Raw genomic sequence first — 22,193 nt, 5'->3', positions numbered from 1 at the left:
GTCAGCTCCAAGTGAAAAACAGTTCTTCCTCAGTTTTTCCCACAATGGTTCCTTTTCACCAGCGCCTAGGATCAAGCTCTGTGCGGAAGAGTAAACAGGAGGGTAAAGCCACCTTCAGCCAGGCGGGGAAATTAGAGAATAATTCCAACTGGTAAGAGGTGGTGTTTCCCACTGAGGCCCTGGAATTGCAGGCAGGAAGGTGGGAGCAGGAGCAGGTGGAAAGGCTGGAAGAGGGAGAGGTGAAGGACAGTAGAAAGACCGAAGGACGAAGGACCGGGGAGCTCTCCGTGGCTTCTACAGGAAAAGCCTGCTCCACTTACTTAATCACATTCCTGAAATGCCTTCCCCTCGGAGCCTAAGGACATCCACCTCTTAAGCTTTTAAACACTTCCCTCGCAACCCCCCCACCCCTCCCCCGCTCCCCACCGCATCCCGGGGCTAAAGGCCCACCGGTCACCCGCGGCTAGAGGCTGCCCTGTGCTCCTAAGGGCCGAACCACCAAGGACCCGGTGCCCCATTCCGACCTCTAACCCCATCCCTTGTTCTCACTGCTTTGCTTGTTTTTGTTTTTAAGCTTTTTATTTCGAAATAATTTCAAATGCATAGAAAAGTTGTGCAAAGATCAAATTACACCCACAACCCCTTTGTCAAGACTGTTCACATGTGTTACACATGCAGATAGATCTCCTTGGTGCCTCTAGGTTAGTTTGAAGTTCCCGGGGTCATCAGAACCCCCGCAGCAGCGGAAAGCGTTGGCCCAGAGGTCGCAGGGAGCGCCCCAGTCCCAGACCTGAGGCCCCGCCTCCCGGCTCCAGGTCCTGGAGAACTACAGCCCTGGCCATGGTGGCCGGAAGACCAGGCACCTTAACCCGGGCTCTGGGAACTGCAGTTTGTCCCCTGGCCTCAGGAGTTGCTGCCCAGAGCCAGTTATAAATAACCTGGAGGGGGCGGGCTTCAGGGTGGTGTCACCGCTGCCCTGGGGGAGGGGGTGGAGAATGCCCGGTGCCAGGGCGGGCAGGGCCGGACAGGCCTGGGGGAGGGGCAGGACGGACCTCCTTCGCAAGCGCTGAGCTCTGGTCCCCAGCCCCTAGCGGCCAGTATCTGGCTTTCCATGGGGACCCCAGGCCCCATCCATGTCCCACAGGTCCTCCTCTGCCTGCTCTGTCTGCTCCCGCTGCTCCAGGTAAGTGGCTGGGTGGGTGTGGTGGGGGCAGAGGGCTGGCTGCTGGCCGCTCTGGAACACAGGGCAGGCGGGAGTCCCAGGACTTGGTGACTGGATGGCACTGGGGATTCGAGTCTTTGAGGTCGGTAAGGAGTCTCATACCTGGGTGAGGGGGCAGGAGACTGAACAAGAAAACTAACACCAGCTAGGATGGGGGAGGAAGTCCTATGCAGTTAAGCACAGGATCTGGGGTGGCAGCATCATATGCAAAACCTGCCCTTGTCCTGTTAGAAGTTCTCTATCAATTGCCCAGCTAGTCTCTCCCCTCCCCATAGACTCTTTCCACCTCCTCAAAGGGCCCAGGATCCTTAACCCCCTTCTCCACCCCCACCCCCAGACCACCAGAGACCTGCCCCCACCACTGTTTCCTGTCCCTACCTCTTCTAACCCCCAGTACCAAATGAGCCATGGGCAGAGAGGCAGGAAAGATCCAGCCTCTACTGGTCCCTACCCAGAGTCAAAGTCTGCCTAGAATGTTGCTGTGAAGGATGGAGGGCAGTTAGAAAGAAAAAGCTGAGGAAGTTCGGGGGCAGAAGAGTGGCTCCCAGAAACAGACACAGAAGCAATTTCCAATCCTCTCCCCACTTTACAGATGGGAAAACCAAGTCTCAGAGGGCAGGATAGCCTACCCTAGGCCACATGTCTCATGAAAAACTACATGTAAATGACCCCAAAGGGATAGAGCCAGGCTAGAAGTCCCGAGTGTCAAGGAATAGCCTTAGGGACTGTTCCCTGGGCCTCAATGTCCCTAGATGTACCAGGACTGATTCATTAAGACACTCATCTCACAGACTTGGAGAAAACATCTCTGACTGAGATGGTGTGGCTTCTGCCCCCTTGGCACAGGCTCCTCAAACTTCCCCAGCCTCAGTTTCCTCAGTAAAATGAAGATAGGGTTGTTCTGAGGAAGAACTGAGATAATATGTGTCAGGCCCGAGGCACTGTGCCTGCAGAGAGCTGGGACACACTCAGCAAACCTTCGCTATGGATGTCAGGTGTGATATCAGTGCCCTGTCCTCCTGGGTACCCTGCTGAGGTATGGGCAGTGCCCACTGAACAGACAGGTCATAGACTGCCAGGTCTTTTGAATGCTGTGGCAGGCTTTATTTGGGGTGAGTGGAGATGATAGGATAAGCTTCTTTTCAGCCCTGCCCCTGAGATGTACTGGGCATTAAGCTCTGTGCCTGTCCCCCATCTGCAGGATAGATGCCCTTCTGTGAAAGTCCAGGAGTGAGATAAAGGTGCCCTTACCTGGGGCCCTTGCTGCCAGCTGTCCAGTTCTACTCCAGAGCCCAGACAGGATGGGATGGACATTGTGCTAAGTGTTGAGGTATCAGCATAGCATTGGGAGCCCTGGGGGCTCAGAATCCCTCAGGGTCAGTCCAGACCCTGCCCTACCTCCCAAATATCCCCAGACTGAACCAGAAATTAGTTCCTTGCCCCAAATTACTAAGCATATCAGCAACTGGAGAGTAAATACATCTCATTCTGACCCAAGCCCAGTCTTTCTTGAGCTGCCTTCATGGTAACAGGATTGATTTCTGGGTCCTTTGCCAACTAGTCTGAGATTTCAGCCCCCTGGGAAATGAAAACATGAGAGCCAAACAGCACTGGGGAGGAAAGGTGGCCAGGAGGAACCTGACTCACAGCCCTAGCCCTTATCCAACCTGGACTTAATAAGGACCTGCAGAGTGAGGACCCAGCTGTGGAAACCCACCCAGGGCTCCTGCCCTGATGGAGTCATGGCCAGAAAAGGCCCTGGCAGGAAGAATGGTGGAAAAATAACCTGTATTTGTAACCTCTGCAAATTGGATCTCTAGAAAAGGGTAAAAAGGTATGAAAGCCCTTGGCAGGAAGTGGAGGAATCTGTGGAGAAAGACAGGTCAGCATGTAGAAAGACAGGTCAGCATGTGGGTGTAGAGTGGATGTGAGAGGAGGGCTGGGGGAGGCTTTCCAGGTCTGGGCTTAGGGTCCTTTCCCCAGAAGAGATCTGGATGACAGCCTCCCAAGGGCATGGGGAGCTCTCTAAACAGAGAGGTTGGGGCCTGGTCTGATTTACACTGTGAATGTTTGCAGGGGAGAGAGGTCGGGAGAGAAGAGAGTGCCTAGCCCCGCCTGCTTACCAGAACCTGGAGGAGGTAGCAGCCTTGACATTGGAGCTGCTTGCTTGCCCTCCAGGGCCTTTGAGGCCACTGGGAAATGGCACCTCCTGTGTGTCAGGCACTGTACTGATTCCCAGACTGGATGTGAAGGTCCCAGGAGATTGAGCAATCTAGATGAGATGTTCTCAAATCCAAAACTTTTAAAGCAGAATTTCTTTGGAGGATTTTTTGAATTATGGATGTTCAACCGGTAAAGTCCATACAAACATTCCAAAGTCTGGGAAAACTCCAACATTTAAAACATTTGTGATCCTAAGCATTTCCCCTCGACTCTAACCTTCTCAGCAGTCCTGTCCTTCAGCTAATCACCTGCTTCTCTGGGAAGACCCCAGGAGCCCAGTCCTTCCCTTTCAATTTGGGACAGGGATGTGCTCTCTCAAGGTCTCAGGACAATCTTCGGTGGCCCCTTGCCGTAACTCCTGGCTTCTGGTGGAGCATCTGTTCAGGGATGGCCCAGCAAAAAGAGACATTGGCTGTGTCCACTCCGCTGTAGAAGCCTGGGCCCTCTCCCCAAACTGCCCCCAGCCTTGCACACCCGCCCTTCTGCACCCCCTCCCCTAGGGACTGCAGTGCACTCAAGGCAATTTCCCAGAAGCTCCATCGTTTAATGACTTTCACCCCAAATTCAACTCCCTTCTGAGTGTTTTCTAACCTAATCAGCTAATTTAGTCTCTTTCGTTCTGCCATTTTGCTGGTGTTAAGTAATTTTTCTGAAGCAATTTGTCTGAGGGCACTGCCTACTTACTTCTGTATAACTCAGAAGTCTTGAATTTGCCGAGTTTTAGAATGATGGAACTGTTCTGTATCTTCTTCGCTGTCATTGCTCTGTTGCAAACTCTAACTTTTGAAGATATCATTTCAGATCTCCAGGGGTAGGGAGGATGGGTTGCTTGTTTTGATCAACAGCTACCTGGACATAGAGTGTGTGGGGCACCTGCTAGGCATCATGCTTCCTTCTTGAAGTTTCAAGACAACATGGGGAACCCAGAACCAAGACCCTCCTATCTCCCTCTGTCGAATGAGGAGGCTGAGGAGATGTCTGGGCCCAAGCTCACTGTGCTGGTAAAGGGCAGGGCCAGACTTCTAAGCAAGCAGCTGACTTTCTCCCTTAACAAAACCTTGATTTTAATGTTAGGCTATTTTTAGGACAATTCAGGCAGATGCTGCAAGTCAGAAGGTGACTTATGCAGAATGGACATTAGATGAATTGGTAATTAGGGAGATTCTTTTAGACCAAGTCACCTGTCCTAGGGTCTTCTGCTGGCAAGCTCCCCTCCCACTGGGACAAGGAACTTCTTCTCTTCCCCTTACTTTGGTGCTGGAACTCACCAAAGTTCCAAAGAGAGAGGGACTGAGGGGAGAGGACACCACCAGCTCTCAGAGAGAAGAGCAGGATGAAGAGGCTGGAGGCCCCCTGGGCCTGGGAAAGTGAATTTGGGACTAGAAGGGAGATATTAAGGCATCCTAGGAAGAAGGGGCCCACCAGAGCTGTGATGCTGGGGTTGAAAGGCTGATGGAGGCCCCTGGGGTCTTGGGGTCCTCACAAGTTCCCACATCCTGGAATTTACAACTAAGCATCTAAAGTCTCCCCCTCAAGTAAGTGGCCTCACAGCTCTATGAAACAACGGCCTCCCGTCCTCACAGGCCACCCAGTCCCTCATCAGTCTTTAGCAGGTGCAGCTCCCCTACTGCTCCCTCTGCATCTGAGTGGACCCAGACCCAGTCTTTTCTTGCCTCCTTCCCATCCTCCTCCTCACCCTCCACCTCACTCTCCTCTTTCCCTTACTCAATCCCCTCCTCTTCCTCCTCCTCCTCCTCCTCCTCCTCCTCCTCCTCCTCTTCTTCCTCCTTACTGTCCTCTCTGCCTCTTCCTACTCTTCCCTCCCTTTCCCCAAACCCTCCTCCTCATTCTCCCTTCTCTTCCTCCCTACCTTTCTCCCACTCTTCTTCCTCCCTTTCCTACCCTCCTGCTTCCTCTGACTACCTCCCCCTCCTCCACAGTTCTGCTCAAAGACTGTAGTGAATGAGCCAGATGGTGGGATGGAGCTCTCCCCTCCCAGGATCCTTCCCTGACCTTGGATAGCAGAGGGAGATAATAGGGAGGGGCTGGTCTCCAGTCCAGCAAGCCCAAGACCGAAGGGCCATAAATCCAACAGGCTTAGACAGAGGTCTAAATTTAGAGGGAACTTGTCATCAGGCCCAGGAGGAATTCTAAGCCCAGTCAGACCCCCTGGCTCCTCTGAGGTGGCACCTATGTGCTCGTCCTGTTCATAAGGCACAGGTTCTGCCAGGACAGGGCCCAGGAGGAGGAAAAACAGTTGGAGCTTTGGTCAGGCCCCTGCTCCTCCACTGCCAGGGCCTCCCCTGCCTTGTGTGATGAGGGTTTTATACTCCAGGGGTTAAAGCCAGGACTTGGACCCTACAGAGGCTTACCTTGGGGGAAACATCTGAACAATAGTAATCTGAGGGCAGAAAAAGCCCAAAACAGGATCTCCCAGAATTGGGGTAGAGTGACCTACCTAGCCAGGACTCCACTCACTACCCTTCCCCCTCTCCTGCCCACCTACCATCTCAACTGCCACCAGGGGTTCTGCTCAAAATAGGCAACAAAAGGGCATGCTGTGGGCTTGAGCTGAGTCAAACACACCCAGACAGCCTCTGAAGAGAACGAAGAACCCTAGCTATACTTTTGGATTCTCAGAGGGTAGAGTCTGGAGGAGATGGAGCCAAGATCTGGGAATGATTCCAGAGCCCATTCTGACCTCCTCCTCCATCTTCCCCAAGGCAGAAGAGAGTGCTCCTATGCTAAGCACAATGCTCTGTGCCCAGCCCCCAACAATATACTTTGCCCAGCAAGAGTTTCAGCAGAGTCTGAGACCTGTGGTCTGAGGCAAGGATACACCATGTCACCTGCGTTCTGGGAAAGTCACCTTTGCCTGCCCTGTGTGCACAGATCAGATAGAAGCCACACACCAAGGTCAAGGAGACCGCCTGAGTTCAAAAATATTGTGGTGGAGTCTCTAAGGGAAGAAACTGGAGTCTTAGGTGCACAGCCTGGCTGGCCACAGGCAAGCCTCTGGGATGCCACTGCTTCTTACATAGAGGGCTGCAAAGGGATGACAGAGGGTCTGGCACCCTCCCTTGTGCAGACCCACCTCAGTTAAGAAGGGGCCCTCTGCTGAATAAGCAGGGCCTTTCTAGTACCCAGACGGGCTGTGCACAGAACTCTGGTCCCCTCATGTCCCAGAGGCATGAGGCTAGAGTTCAAGGTTGACAGCTCAGGATGCCCCTTAGAGCACCAGTGCACACATGCACAATTGCACCCTTGCCCCTGCCCTACATCTCCTTGAACACCCAGGACTGTCAGCAAGGTTCCAGGAAGCTCTCCAGTTGAGCAGGTGGGGTTATTAATTAGCAGCTCCAGGCCACATGGGGATGCTGGGCACTCTGCCTTCAATCTCAGTGCAAGAACTAGACTGAATGTGATGTCTGAGGACTCCAGCTCTGTGTAGATATCCTGGGACAAACATGGCCCTAAGCTGTCAAAGAGGGAACCTCTGACAAGCAAGAGAAAGAGGACTAGGGTAATAGTGCCTTCTGCAACCTCAGAATTAGAATAAACAGAGCTGAAAGGGACTGAGGAGCAAACACACACACACACACACACACGCACGCACGCACGCACGCACACACACACACACACACACGTGCTAGAGTAGAAGTGTGGTCTTGGGAGGAGCAGGAGGCAAAGGGTAGAAGTTTAGAATGCTTTGCTCTAATCCAGCCTTACGTCAGTTGTTTTTCTACTTCTCAGCCTTTGTACACACTGTGCTCTTCACTCGGGGAGGCTTATCAGATAAACAAGCTCCTACTCATACTCCAAAGCCCACTTCATCATGATGTCATCCCTGTCATCCTCCTCCCTCAGTAAAGCTGGTCACTAATCCATCCTCTACCAGAAAATGACCCCCTCCAGGGTGCACATGCTCACATCTGCTTTACCTCTGTGCCCAGCACCCACTGTGAAGACTTTTCTGGGAGATGGGGTCCTGAGAGGCTAGGTCTTTTGGATTGGATTGCCGTGTCACATCTGCTCCCTGTGTGCCTAAGCTGGCACTGGGGTTCGTTCCTTTTTCCCTACTTGTCTTTTCCATTACCTCCCAACTCCCCTTCTTGCAGGGCGCTCTCTAAGACCTGGTTAGTTGTTTTTCCTGTGTACTAATCTAAGGCCTTTTGTGTCTCTGGGCCAGGAAAACTAAGCTATAGCCTGCTTTCCCATCCCTCTGATCTAAGCCAGCACATACCCACACAGCCTGGGACACCAGGGGACAACACAGGGTCCCCCAGACAGAGCCCAAAATACAGTTTACACTCTGCAAGTGTTTGCTGGGAGTTTTGCTGTCAGAGGATGGTGCTATCCCAACCACATCCCATTCTATGGGGAGAGCCAACTTTGGGGCCTTGATGGAGCAGACTCCTGACTCTGAGGTGTCACTGCACCAAGTCATTTCTACTGCCTTTGAGGCGTGCCAGGTGACGTCAGGGAACTGCTTTGCCAAGGTCTTTCAGGATCTCCTGGCTCAGTTCCCTTTGTCTATGTAGTAGAGGTAAGAAGAGTGGGAGATGAGTGACAAAACGGGGTGGGAGATATGTTACCAATAGGCATATTGCCAGCCAATAGGCTCAGCCAATGACTCTCATCACTGCTCCCCTAGGTGGCCAGGCCAAGCCAGGTGCCCAGAGACCAGCCCCGGTGGGCACTTCTGGAGCAGTTCTGCCACAGGACCACGGCCCTCGCCAACCACTCAGGTATGCATAACTTCCCCACAACTCCTGCCTGCGGCAGACTTGGGAGCTGAGGGGAACCCTGGGGTCTGAGCAAGGAATCTCAGTGGGGTGGTACACAGAGCCCTGGCTACCTGGTCTCTTTGTTAGGGTGATCTTAGGCAGGCCCCTTCCCCATTTGAGCCTCAGGCTCTTTATCAGTGATAAGACTTTGTTGCTCACTCTCCCTGCATGGCACCTGAAGGAAATTGGCTAGCTAGCTTCAAGGGCCCAAGGAGAGGGTGACCCTTCTTTCCAACTCAGTCAAGAGGCAAGACTAACAGAAGGTGTAAAACCATCTCTGGTTGCCGTGGCTACAGCCATCACCCAAGTAAGGCCCTGTGAAGCAGCAACCAGACCCTGGAGTCTGACCCTCCAAGGTTTCCAGTGACTGATTCACAGTGTTTGGGGCGGGTGCTTCAGAGCGCTAAGCTGCGGGCTCTGGGGAAATGATGTCTCTAGGGCCCTGCCCTCTGTCCCGACCTTCTTCCCAGGGCTGGGTCTACAGAAGCAGCAGGGAAAGAGCTGGGTGAGAGAAGGGTACTTAGTGACTTGGAGTACCCTCAAGTGAACAGAAATGCTGGCCAGCTCTGGGACATCTAAACACAGCCTGAGGTAGGCATCAAAGAGCTAAGTCCCACTGCCTGTCCTTCTACTGTGGGGCTGTCCAGAGCTCAGGTGTCTGGGTCATAGACCAGTCTGGTCCTAGCTCCTCCATCCAGCAGCTGTGGGGCTCTAGACAAGTCACCTGAATATATGAGTAACGTGCAACAGACCAGGTGGCTCGACAGAGGCAAACTCATTTTCTCAGAACCCTGGAGGCTCTTAGCCCAATACTCAGGTGTTGGCTGGATTGGGTGCTTTTCTGAGGCCCCTCTCCTTGACTTCAAGAGAACCACTTTTCTTGTCCTCACAAGGTGTTCCCTTTGAGGGCATCTGTTCCCACCTTCTCTTCTTAAAGGGCAATCCTCATATTGGATTAGGCCTACTGGTCAAATTACATTCATGTTATTTGAATTGCCCCTTGAAGACCCTGGGTCCAAATGAGGCCTTCTGAGGTACTGGGACTCAGGATTTTAGCATATGAACGTGGAGGTTCACAACTCAGCCAATGAGACAGCCTGGCCTCAGTTTCTTCATCTGTCAGAAGGAAGGTCTAAGTCTACTTCAGAGGCACACTGTGAAGGCTGAATGAGTAACAGTGGAGACAGCCAGTATGTGCCACATCTAGCAGATATCAGAGGCCTCTCACTTCAGGAGGGCAATCCCACTTTGGACTCTTGGCCCTCTGAAGCAATACAACTGTTCAAAGACACCCTACCTTCTCCTTCCCTCTCTCCCACCTCACCCCTTCAACAGACCTTCCTTCTTATTGCTGGGCTAAGGGCATCCCCCCTCACCTGAGTCCAGAGGAGAAGGTCCTTAACTCTCCGACATCAGCCCACCTTGCACAGCTACTTAGTGGGAAATCTTTTTGAATCATAAGAGCTCACTACGCACAGTCCAGCAATTTTGACAATGTCTTAGACCCCCAAGGAGTTCAGTATCTATAGAGCCTCATGTTGCTTTTTGAATTTTTTGTTTCTCTCTCTCTCTCTTTCTCTCTCTCTCTCTCTCTCTCAACAGAACTAAGATGTGCCTGTTCATAGCTTTCTAACCTGCATTTTCCTCTAATAACTGAGAATGTGTACTTCCTCGTGTCATTAAATATTCATCCAGCCCATTGCTGGTGACACTGCCTAGCAGCACTGTGCAGTCGCATCACTGCTCATTAGCCACAGCCCTGGAGTGGACGTGTGAACTGGCAAGATGCCTGCTGGGCCTCACAATCGCTTCTCCAGTTCCCACATACAAGTGGTCTCCTTTCTTGTGTCCACTGGTTGAGAAACTAACAAAGTTCAAAACCAACAACACCACACACACTATTGTTTAGACTTACATCTAAGAAAACTAAAAACACAAGAGCAAGAGAATGGTAAGTGCAATATTCAAGAGAATGCTCCCCTGGGAAGGCACACATGAATGAATATGGATGGGACTGGTAATATCTAGTTTAGGATTGGGTGGCCAGCTCATTATAGTTACTACTAAACACAAACCTCCATAAAAGAAAAGACCGTAAAATAAAGTTAGATCATGTGTGGGCCAATGGTGACAAAGGATCATGAATCAAACACTGTGACCAATTTGGCTGTATGCCCCTGCGGTCCAAAGAAATGAAAATAACACATGGCTAGGAGAGCAATTATAACTTCCAGCAAGCTTTTAATGGAATATTTCTAGTTTATTCATCACACAAGCATTTATATATATTTGAGAAAATTCTAGGGCATTATTGGGAGGCATAGATTATTTATTCTGTCTATAAACATTATAAGGGTTCTTGAAGTAACTCCCCATTCTAATGTACATGCATGCATGCATATGTACACACAGATGCACACACATACATTAAGGATGGTCAAAGGGGCAGAGAGTCTGTCCAGGGAGGCAGGACTGTGGGCTTTGCCCCACCCTGTGGCCAAAGAGCTTGTTCTTTCCATATTGATGGCTGAGCCCAGGCCTGGAACATTCTGATGGGTGCCAGGGATGTTGGAGACACTTAGTGAACAGGATCTACCCTGCTTGTGGAGCTTCGGGCTGATAGAGCTGATGATGGAAACTGTGTCAGCCTTGGTGAGACCTAAGCCAGCCCCCACAAATAGGGGTGGTAAAGGAGTACCTTGAGCAGTGGGCACAGGGGAGGTGAGACCACAACTGCGTGGGTGAAGGAAGAGGAGAGGCTGGAATGCATTGCAGAGCTGAGGGACATTCTAAGTAGCCAACACAGTGCAGCAGAGATACAGAGATGTCAGGAAAGTAAGGTTTTCTGAAGGGTGTCTCATTCAGCAGGAGGGCAGGGATGGGGGGGTGGAGATGATCACTAAGCATGTGATCAGATTATAAAAGTCCTTTCTATCTTCCCTATGGAGATGAGAGCTGAGCTGCTGCGGAGGTGAGTGCAGTGTGGCAGGGTGGACCAGAGAAGATGGCCCTTCTCTATCATCCTACTGTCACCTGTACATTGAAATTGTGGCCACTGAGGACTCTTTCTGGTCCCACAGCTCAGACCCATGGTTGGGCATAAGAACACCATGCCACTTCCTCTGTCCTTAGGTGAAATGAGGTGTGTGTGGAGCAGTCCTTATTGTCACAGGTCAAGAGATATGTACCATACCCCATTGTAACTCCCAGGAGACTGCATGACTTGTTCCCAGATCTATCTGACTAGAGTCCCTGTCTGCACAGTCTCACAGAGAACAGCTCCTCAGAGAAGCAATGGCTGCCCCTCTAAATCTTGTTCACTTGGCATTTGCATGAAAGGAGAGTGAATGAGAATGCGTGATATGGTCCTGATGCAGGATTATGACAACGGAGTGTCTCTGTGGTACTTTTGCAGGCCTATTTGATGCCATATGTGAAGCTGTGCAGTGGGTGTGTCTAAGCTGGCCTGGCACTATCCACCATCACCATAGCTGACATCAGAGGTGGCCTAAGACCACCAGAGGCATGTGCTTCATCCCAGGCTGCTCGTGGCACACAGGGTACTTCCTGGCATCTGCCACACTTCCCTGAACCTACTTGCTCACTGTTCCTGGCCCCACCAGTCAAGACATACAGATTTCCCAAATACCTATCCCCTTGTGTCTAGCTTGAGTCTGCAATAGGACTGACTTGAAGCCCTAGGACCATATGTCTACCCACCTCTGCATCCTTTAGTAAGCAAAACAACCCGGGCTTTGTTTATTTGCAGTTAGGTCTGATTTCAGGAAAGTGCTGTCTCTTTTCCAATTTCTTCCTCATTTACATACTGACCAACATTAAAGTGAGCTGTGAAATCAATAAGTTTCAGAATGGCTATGTTTTCTGGCTCCCCTTCTGCCACATCTTGAATAACAGACAGTTATGCCTGTAATCATGACACTGTAAAGAAATGGCCCTACATTTTGAGAGCTTAGGGATCTTGGGTGTTCACATATTCAGGGTAAAGAGTGGCCTTTGGCCCTGACACTGAACTGGTCACTTCCCAAAGAAAATTTTAAGTGTGTCCTTCTAGATAAGCAATGCAGGTCACCCAGGCCAATGCCTATTCTGCAAAATATTTGCATGTAAGGCGGCATTTTTGGTCTCAAGTCACTGGTTGCTTATCACCTCCTTAGGTATGGTAAATGTCCACTGATGATAAGCAGAGTTAACCCTTTGTGCTTGCATTGGTTTCCTCTGTGTCTATGCTGTGATGGTATCTCTGGAGGGCCCTCCTTTACTAGTGAGGGAGACTGAATCCCTGTGAGCGCACAACTGATTCAGCTAACCCCACCCTGGCCTCAGCTCTGTTCAGAGCTGGGCCAAGGCCCTAACTATCCATTCAGGAGGCGGAAGACGGAAGACAGACCTGGCTGGTAGCTCTACACCTGCTGCTCAGCCAGTTGGCAGGCCCTGGAGAGACTCCTGGGCTCAGCCCTGGCCTTACACTCACTCTCTCACTGGCTCACTTGCACTGCCTGGGAGAGACAGCATCATTAATATGGAAGCTAGGGAGACTGGAAAAGGAAAGCTCAAAGGCCCTGGCCTTCTCTCCGCCTTCTCCCTACTTAGGGCACTGACCACTTCAGGGTGGTTTTGCCTTTCACTGGCACCTTTGGCTTCCAGTGGAGTGTGCAGGGGTACAGGACAGGTTTTGGGGTTTGCAAAACCATAGTCTCTCTGGGCTATGGGGACCTGAAAGAACATGCCATTGGTGGAGAAAACCAGGGAAGGCAAGACTCCTGCCTAGGGCAGCACTGCAGACAAGAGAGGCAGAGCCAAGAGGGAACCCAGACTGAGTTAGAGCAAGACACACCAAAGCCAGGTTCCTGATCCTGAGCCCAGTTAGCAGGTGAGAGCTACAGGCCCAACCTGAGCAGTCTGAAGGGGCAGGCCCAGCCAATCGCCAGGCCACCTACACTGTCCCTTCTCCCCTCACCAAGTTGAGTTTGGGCGCAGGAATCTCTTCTACCCCAGCTGCTATCGTGCAGCCCTTCCTCACCCACTCAGTCACTCCATCTCTTTTAGACTCCGGTGGCCTCTCTACTTCCCTCTGGGTCCCTTCAATCCATTTATTTCTCACAGTCTGAAGGTCTTTTCCAGGACGCAAATCTGCACGTGAACTGACTGTCCACCCCTGCTCCACCCTAGGAACCTCCTCCAGGAGGAAAACAAACAAAAAAACAAACAAAAAAACAACTAAGGGTGGCGAATGGGGGTGGGCCAGCCAACTTTGCTGACGACGCTCCCTGGTTGCAGGAGGCTGCAATAGGGTCCCTGCGACCCTCGATCCTAGGACGGGGCATTCGACTACCCCAGGTCCTAGCTCACCAGCCTGGCTGCCCTCCTCGTCACTGGGAGAGTGGAGGAGAGCTGGGCGCCGGCCGGCGGGGGACTAGGCAGAGCTGGGGGGATGAGGCTGAGCCCCGCCCCCGGTGCCGCCATTGGTCGCCGCGGAGCTAGCGCCCAGCAGCTCTGTGCGCCTCTGGGCGCTTGTCAGCGAAGTCCCGGAGCCGTGCTCCCTGAAGCTGCCCGGCAGGTCCCGGCTGGGCTGGAACCCGGGATCCGCGCAGTCCCGCCGCTGCCCAGTGGCGCCCGCGCCCTCGCAGCCACGCCGGGCGCCCTCTCCCCACTTGCTCGCTGCGCAGCTCCGGCTCCCGGGCGCAATGGACGCGGCGCTGCTCCACAGCCTGCTGGAGGCCAACTGCAGCCTGGCGCTGGCAGAAGAGCTACTCCTGGACGGCTGGGGGCCGCCGCTGGACCCCGAGGGTAGGCGGGAGGCGAGCGGACTGGCCCTGGGGCAGGCGCCACCTGCGAACGACTCCGGGCTGAGCCCCACTCCGCTCCCACCCTCCGGCCACCAGGTCCCTACTCCTACTGCAACACCACCCTGGACCAGATCGGCACGTGCTGGCCCCAGAGCGCGGCTGGAGCCCTGGTGGAGAGACCGTGTCCCGAGTACTTCAACGGCATCAAGTACAACACGACCCGTGAGTGCCCCCCGCTTCGGGTCTGCGGGGAATGGGGGAGAACTGCTGGGAGCTCCATAGGTCCTATCACTTGCCTTAAGGACTCCTTAAATGCGGGGCGCCTCCTAACCCTGTCCCCAACCCTCCCTCGTGGCGCTTTGAACCTCAGTAAGGCAGTGATTTGCCCAGTTCCGTTACGTCTGAAAAGAGCTCAGCAAGGGAGTGGGAAATTCTTCCTCCTGTGGGGCCAGCTTCCCGGCACTATCTGCTCAGGTGCCTCAAGTTCCTGTTTAGGGCTTCATCTCTTTGTTTATACATGCTTCCGGCATCCCTAAAGCGGCACGGCATATAGATGTTAAGGCTTCAATCCTGCACCCACCTCTTGAGGAAGGTAAAAGAAGAGATGAGGAGGGAAAAAGAATGAAGTGTGCTCCTATGTTGGGGAACTTACAAAGCCTAGTCGCTGAGAAACCAAAGGGGATAGGGTGTCTCCTTTGCCCTAATCCTACTAAATGCCCAAGATTGGCTTGCCGGGGTCTCTCGGGCCCTGAGCAGCACTGCTCCTAAGCAACCTCAGGTAATATGAGGCTCTGAATCAGGACCGCAGCCCACCTCCCAGGAACAGCCTGCACCCTTCTTCCACCTAGCAAGCACCAGATGGTGCTGCACACTGTGGGAAAAGGGCAGCAGAGGGGCAGAAGAGGGGTTAAATAGCCTCTAGAGGGGAAATCCAATCTTCCTGTGTGTGTGTGTGTGTGTGTGTGTGTGTGTGTGTGTGTGTGTACATGTCTACCAAGTGCAAGGTCTTGGAGGAGCCAGGTAGGAACCCTGTGTGAGGCTGTGGGTGCTGCAATGGCTGGCCCACCTTGAGCACCCTGCTCACCTGCCCAGCCCTACCCAGTAACACAATATTGTTGAGACTCTATGTTCCTCCACAGTGCAACATTCTAGCAGTGCTATATCTGAATGGTGGTCTGACTCCTCCATCAATATATATACACAAGTGTACATTCATGTCTGCCCGAGCTCTCTGAGGGTGAGAAGGCCTTCACAGTGAGAGGTGCTTAAAGGCAAGACAGCAGGGCCTGCTCGGGCCAGTCCATGCTCCCTGGGTTGCACCAGTGTTAGGGATCCATTGGATCCCCAGGGAGCAGCTTGCTTTGAGAAAGCTGGGGCCTGATGCTCCTAATGGAAGGAAGGGGGTCTGTGGAGGTAGAGGGATCACTGAAGTATTTCCTTGTCTTCTAAGAAATGCTTCCTAAATACTGAGTTCCCTAGTAGTAACTGAGGATTCTAATCTAGGAGGTATGAAAGAGAAGGAATGACTTCAAGCAACCAGGCCTGACTCTCAAAATCGTTATTTTTGGGATGTGAACTCTGTGGCATTGGGCAGTGGAGGGCAAGTACCTAATTCAGACAGAGCCAAGCCTCATGCCATCTAGGCCAAGTGACGTGACTAAGCCAAGGGAACTCTACCTCAGCTTTTAGCCCAGCCCTATTACCCCAACCAGCCTGGAACCCCCAACTGCCCGATGCTGGGTCTGGATCTCTCCTTCAGAATGGAGCTCAGCACAGCATTACACAACCAATTTGTTGAGCACGTACTATGCACCAGCCACAGCATCCACACTGTATTGAGGCCAAGCTCACAATTGCAGCAGACAGATGAACACAGAGTGTTAACTGCCCTGGTTGGGAAGAGAAGGGGCGTTATGGGAAGAGGGAGGGATGGGGACAGCACATACCAGACCCCCCCCCATCATGTCAAATGAGAAATTGAAAAAAGGTCAAGGTGATACTGAGTGGGCAATTAGCCCTTGGTGTCTAATGAGCAATTTTCTTCATTTGGACATAAGTGCTGCCTGCACCTTAGCTCCTGGGGAAGGTGGAATTGGGTTCTGGGTGTTGCTCTAGAGAGGGAGGGTGGCAATGGAAATATGTGACTGATGTCTCTCCTACCTCCAGTCAGCCCTGACACACTGTTTCCTTCTGTTTGCCGACTCGGTGGGATCTTTCCTTAGAAAGAAGGATGCAGGGAGAAAACCAGTCCAGCTTGGGGGAAGAGCTCTGGCTCATCCTGCCCTAATCTAATCATGCAACAACCACCCCCTCCCCTCTGCAAAGCCTTGCTCCTTTGAGGGCAGACATGCCTGGGGACAGGGACTTCTCTGCACTGATAGCAGTGATTGCTGCTGCTGCCCTGTGGTCTTATAACTCAGCTGAGCACAGAAAACTTGTCCCAGAACCGCCTGCACCCCACGCCCCCGAACCACACTGCTCTTGGGCTGGAGTTGTAGATCTCCTGTGCTCCTCAGGCAGGCAGGAAGCCAAAACTCTCACACAACCCCATGGCAACACCATCTCCAGGAGTGACATGTTCAGTTTGAAAGAGGGTCTAAGGAAGTCTCAGGACATGGGTCTGGAGGATCAGGGAGGACTCGGCCCTCTGAGCTGCACTTTTGAGGCAGGTTTGATTTGGCAGGTGGATATATCATAGAGAGAGGTATTTCAGGCCAGGAAGAATGAGAAGAGGCCTGGAGATGGGATGTGCTTTGTGCTGGGGGATCAATGACTGTTATCATACAGGATGTAGGACAAAAACTGATGAGACCAGAGAGGCCTGGTGACTGAAGATGCATAGCACTGAAAAGGACTTCATTGTAGGTACAGGAGGGAGCCTGGGCAAACTTTTGACAGAGAAGAGTTAAGCTGGGGTTTCCCCACCAGTCCTTAGGAGAGAAGAGGGATTAGAGCATGACTGCAGCATCCTTTGGGAACAGAGGTGGGTTCCCATGCAAGTGGCCTTAGGCAATGGAACTGATGAGGAGGGAGATGAGATAATGGGGGTCAGGACAAAGTCAATGACTGAACCCAGCGGGGGATGAGCTGGCTTTGAGGCACTGAGGGGACACCTGAGTAGAGGTGTTCAGGAAGCTGCTGGCTGGGTAGGAACAGCCCAGGAGAGCACCAATGTAGAAGCGAGGCTTCGGGTAGCTCTTGGAATGGATGGAGCAGATGTGGACACAGATGCAGGAGGGCAGATCAGAGCTTTGGTCTCCTGAAGAGGCTGTTCCCAGATGCAACAACATGACAGAGCTACCTTAGTGACTGTGTTCCCCTCAGTGCTCCCTCTGTTACTCTGAGTCTCTATTGGTCTGTGCTGGTCCTTAATTTACATAGCAGGCCTAATGACAGAGATGTGGGCTTACTCCCATATTATACTTTGGGGAAACAGAGGCTTGGAGACCTGAAGTAACTTAATTCCTAATAAAGCAAGGATCCAAACCTAGGCCTCCAGGAAAGTGACTGCCAGGTTAAGCAGAGAAGGTCTTTATTGAAAGGATATCAAAGGAGCTAGTGAGATGGCTCAGTGGGTGGAGGAGCTTGCCTCATTAGCCAGAGGACCAGAATCCAGTCCCTAGAGAACCAACTGCACAAAGTTGCCCTCTGACTTTGACACAAGTGCTATGGCATTCTCCTGACACCCCCCCCACACACAGACACACATACACACACAGACACGCACACATGCACACACACAAACACACAGATACACATACACATATGCACACATGCAGAGACATACAGACAGACACACATAGGAGACACTCTGATGTGTAGGGGACATGGTAGTTCCAGGTTACATGCTCAAGGCCTGGGAACAAGAGATCCTGGGAAGGTGTGGCTCCAATGGGAGGTGGCCTCTGCCTCCCCCAAGGTTCCCCAAGCCTAAGCTCAAATCCTAGGCAATCAAAACCAATCCCAAAATGTCCACCTGTGGTGAGTCCCATAACCTTCCTGGGCCTCAGTCTCCGCATCTGTAGGGGGAAAGGAACTGGGTTGCCAGCCTTAGCTTGTTGGGAAGGCATGGCACTAAAATTCCACTTTGCTTCACCTTCCCTTTCACATAAACTGCTCTGAGACCCTCATGTATCCCTGCCTGTTTCTATGCAGGGTTCAGTTCTCTCTTTCTCTGTCTCTCCCTCTCCTCCTTTCTTCTTCTCTCCCTCCATCTCTTCCTGGTCCCTCTCTATACCCCATCTCATCTCTGCCTCTAGGTCCTCTGCCTCTCCCTGCTCTGTCTTTGTCATGGCCCCTCCTTTTGTCTATCCCATGGTCCTATGGTTGCACAGGAGGGCCCTCTACCTCCCTAGGACATGGCCTGTGTTTCTACTTAGGATCTGTAGGCACAGCTGGGCTCCACCTTGGCCTCCCTGACCTCAGGCTGGCCATGTCCTGATGGAATATCAGGGCCTGTCTGATTGAGGAATTCACAATTCAGGAAGAGAGGGGTTATTCCACCTAACCTAACCTATGGGGAATGCTGGGGCGTTCACTGGCCAGAACCCTATTGTAGAGCAAGCTGAACTGCTGGCCATTATAAAATGAAACATGTAAGCTGAGGGACCTCCAGTGAAAGAGCTCTCCCATCAGGTCAGCGACCTGGACAGAAATCCTCTCTTTAGCACTATGGGATGGAGGTGACAGGAAAGGCTGTGAAGCCCTAGCCCTAGGAGCCCTAGGCTGCTCAAAGACTTGCTGACTGGAGAGGCCTGGGACGCACTGAGCCATGCCTAAGAGGCTTCTTGGAGGGGCTGCACAGCAACCATGTCACTGCTACCAGCCCGAGGTGGATCCCAGGCAGACCCTTAAACAGGGCTGCCTTCTGTCTCCTGGGATACCCGGTCACACTCAGACTCTGTTCCATTTTTCAAGGGCTGAAAGTTCCCCTATGTGTGAGGTTTTTTTTCCTGCTGGGAGACAGGGAAGGCAGGGTAGGCACACTCATCACAGAAGATGGCTAATGGGGTCAGGGAGGCTCTCTGGCCACCAGCACATAAAACTTCCAACCTGCCTCCAGCGACTCTCTCTCCTGTCACTTCAGGTAGGAGGTGACCAGATCAAAGAAAGGATGCCCATGTAGACTAGGGCAGCAAGTCTGGGTCCCAGAAGGTTCTGCTGGCTGTGGGAGTCCTAGGCCCAGGCTATAGGGTCTATCCACCCTGTGTGCCAGGGACCCAGGTGACAAAGAAGCTCCTCGTAAGCTTCCCTCCCTCCCCTTCCCTCCTCTGGGCCCTTCAGTTCTGCAATGCATTGTTCAGTTTCTGCTTCATATCAGACTGTGTTGCCCTCCCCCTCCCCCAGAAAGCCACAACTCCTCAAAGATGCACGAGACCTCAGCCTGCCTTCCAAGGTCCCCTATTCTAGAGAATAATAGAGACAGACTCTGCCAGAGAACTTTTTAATATTTGTTCTTGAGTGAAATAACACAGTCATACCTGTCAGCTGATGGGAGGAGGGAGAATAAGTTGGGAAGGCTTCCTGGAAAAAGCGTTCCACCGGGTCTGGAAGAATTGGGCCAATGATGTGTCAGGTAGAGGGAAAGTATGTGCAGAAGTGGAGAAGACCATGAGCCCTAAAGACCAGGCCAAGGCCTTGAAGCTATAAGACCCAGGAATGCTGACTATTTGTCTATAGCCCTATGGTGCAGGACCAAATACTCTAGAAGAATGCCTCTTGATTTTTAGGATTTACCATTTGAATCTTACTCCAAGGCTGTGGGAACCTTGACCTGTTCCTCTCTGCTCTTCAGCATCCTTCCTTGATCATCAGCATCCACAGCAGCCTAGAGCCCTCCCGAGGGAGGAGACCCACCCTCTAGCACCCCAAAGGACCTCTTCTTAATTGTGCTCAATTGTAGCCAACTGGGTCCTTCTGACCACCTTCAACCAGGCTCCACTGACAGATGTGTAACACATTTGCAGTACCTGGGCAGGCAGGAAAATGCAAGGAACCTGGTAAGACGTGGAGGCCTCAGGGCTACTGTGCTGGGGTCCCTAGTGACTGGCGGGCCCCTGGCTTCTTATCTTGGTTTTCTTTTATTATTAGTATGGTTTTAAGTTGTTTAGTGTGTGTGTGTGTGTGTGTGTGTGTGTGTGTGTGTGTGTCTGTGTGTGTGTGTGTGTGTCTGTGTGTGTGAGATGAAGGGATGTGCCACAGCATGCATGTGGAAGTCAGAGGACAGTTTTTTTCAGTCAGTCCTCTCCTTCCACCTTTACATGGGTTTGGGGGTTAAACTCAGGCTGTCAGGCTTGCAAGGCAAGCACCTTTGCCCCCTGAGCCATCTTTTCTGCCCTTTAGTATGTTTTATTACCATACGTTATAGTGTATTTTTTATGAGCATGTAAAGTGTTAGGTTTCATCATGTCATTTTTCATACTTTTTTGCTGTTTCTTTTGCCCCTTTTCTCTCCTGTCTCCATCTCCCCACTTCATGCCCTCTCATGCCCAGCAACCTCTTCTCCACCTTCATTTCACGTGTGTCCTTTTGCCTCTTCCCCTGCCCTGCACTTTGCTCAACACCTCTTGTTCCCCTCTCCTTGTCCCTCATTCCGTAGTCCATGTTCACTCTCACAGCCCCTTATTCACACACACAAACATGAAGGTTAGGGTCGCTAACCTTACTTGAGAACTTGAGATTTTTGTCTTTCTGAGTCTGGCTTACCTCACTTAATTTAATAGTTTCCAGATTCATCCATTTTCCTGCAGATTTCATAATTTAATTTTTCTTTACAACTGAGTCAAATTCCATGGTGTGTATATGCTATATTTTCATTATCTAGTCATCTGTTTATGGACATCTACACTGGTTCCACTTCCTCACTATGGTGAGTAATGCATTGTCTTAGTTTTCTTATCCATGTAAAGAGGGGCCACAACATGGTAGAGAGGGAACAGTGCTTGGGGCTGCCTGTGGATGGTAGGGAACTGACAGCAAGAACTCGAAAGGGAGGGAAACAGGCTAGGACCTGGAAGGAGGAGTAACCTTGATCTTGTGAGAGGGTGTCACCCACATCCAAGGAGGGTCTCATCTCCTCTCAGTCTTCAAATGCTGTCTTGGGAAGGGCAGTCTATCCATCTGGACTGAGGACTGGTGACCAAAAACTGCTAGAGAGAGGTAATCTTGTAGCCCTCCAAAGCTGCCGCTGCCATTAAGGCGGAGGACATAGGGTTCTGCAGCCAAATGTCCACTCCCACCATTACTTTGCAGAAGCCTGGGGATGAGACCTCACACTGACCACTTACTTCACCTTGGGCAAACTTTCTCTCTTCTTCAGGCCTCAAGTTTCTCTGCTTTAGGAGGGTCCCTTTCCCCTTGCATTCCTCCATTCCGAAGCAGCCTGTGCCTCAAGGTGCCCTGCTCCCTTCCTTTTGGCCCTCTCTCTGTAGGCTAGCATTATGGCAGTCCAGTGTCATGCCAACAGGCCACTTGAACATTGCTAAGGATGGCTGGAAGGCTGGAGCACCAGGTGGACCTCTCTCATGGGCTCCTCTCTTGCATAAAGCAGTGATGTCACAGTGCAGTGCATCCACTCACCCTTCCCCTGCTTCATGGTCCTAGTATGAGTGCCACTGAACTGCTTGGTGTCTCCATAAGTGTTAGCATGGACTGCTGCCCCCACTGTGTCCACTCAATGGTGGCAGAACACCAGAGTGAAAAGTCCTGTGTAACTAAAAGCTAGAGAAAAGAAGTAGGGAGAGCAGAACACCCAAAAGAGGGGGGGGGGGAGAGAGAGAGAGAGAGAGAGAGAGAGAGAGAGAGAGATCCATACAGTACAGAAGCAATGTTCCTAGGTGTTGCAGGCAGATGGTCCCACAGAGCCCTTGCCATCCACTGTCTGGCTTTGACAAAAGCAGATTCCCAGTCCCTCAGCCCAGTACCCTTTCTAGGTCAGGTTGGGCCTGATCATATATGAATAGTCACCCACCACCCAATCTCCCACCACCCCAGGACTGTGATAAGACCAAGACAGATGTGCAAGGTGGCAGATCCATCCAGTCCTAACTAGCTTGTAGCAACATCAGGACCACTAGCACTAGTCAGGGAGGTATGCCTCATTTGGGAGACACAGGGAACTTGCTATCAGCACCATGGTCATGCCACAGCCACCCA

At 52.0% G+C, this 22,193-nt stretch overlaps 1 protein-coding gene across 2 annotated transcripts in view; it reads left to right on the top strand.

The window, feature by feature from the left end:
* Positions 1–1,053: 1,053 nt before the first annotated feature.
* The window catches only part of Crhr2 (corticotropin releasing hormone receptor 2), a 41,712-nt gene continuing 20,572 nt past the window's right edge, over positions 1,054–22,193 (top strand). The window contains exons 1-3 of one of the 2 annotated variants that reach the window (XM_017796742.2): positions 1,054–1,183; positions 8,100–8,193; positions 14,136–14,261. In XM_017796742.2, coding sequence (XP_017652231.1) covers positions 1,112–1,183; positions 8,100–8,193; positions 14,136–14,261 — 292 coding nt within the window. In that variant the 5' untranslated portion in view covers positions 1,054–1,111. Of the gene's footprint in view, positions 1,184–8,099; positions 8,194–13,778; positions 14,041–14,135; positions 14,262–22,193 lie in introns of those variants that run through there. The other variant, XM_008827518.2, reaches the window with a different exon arrangement.

Source organism: Nannospalax galili, unplaced genomic scaffold (genome assembly GCF_000622305.1).
Source record: "Nannospalax galili isolate Female #2095 unplaced genomic scaffold, S.galili_v1.0 scaffold132, whole genome shotgun sequence".
NCBI lineage: Eukaryota > Metazoa > Chordata > Mammalia > Rodentia > Spalacidae > Nannospalax > Nannospalax galili.
The sequence above is the reverse complement of the archived record's forward strand: the minus strand, read 5'-3'. Positions and strand labels throughout refer to the sequence as shown.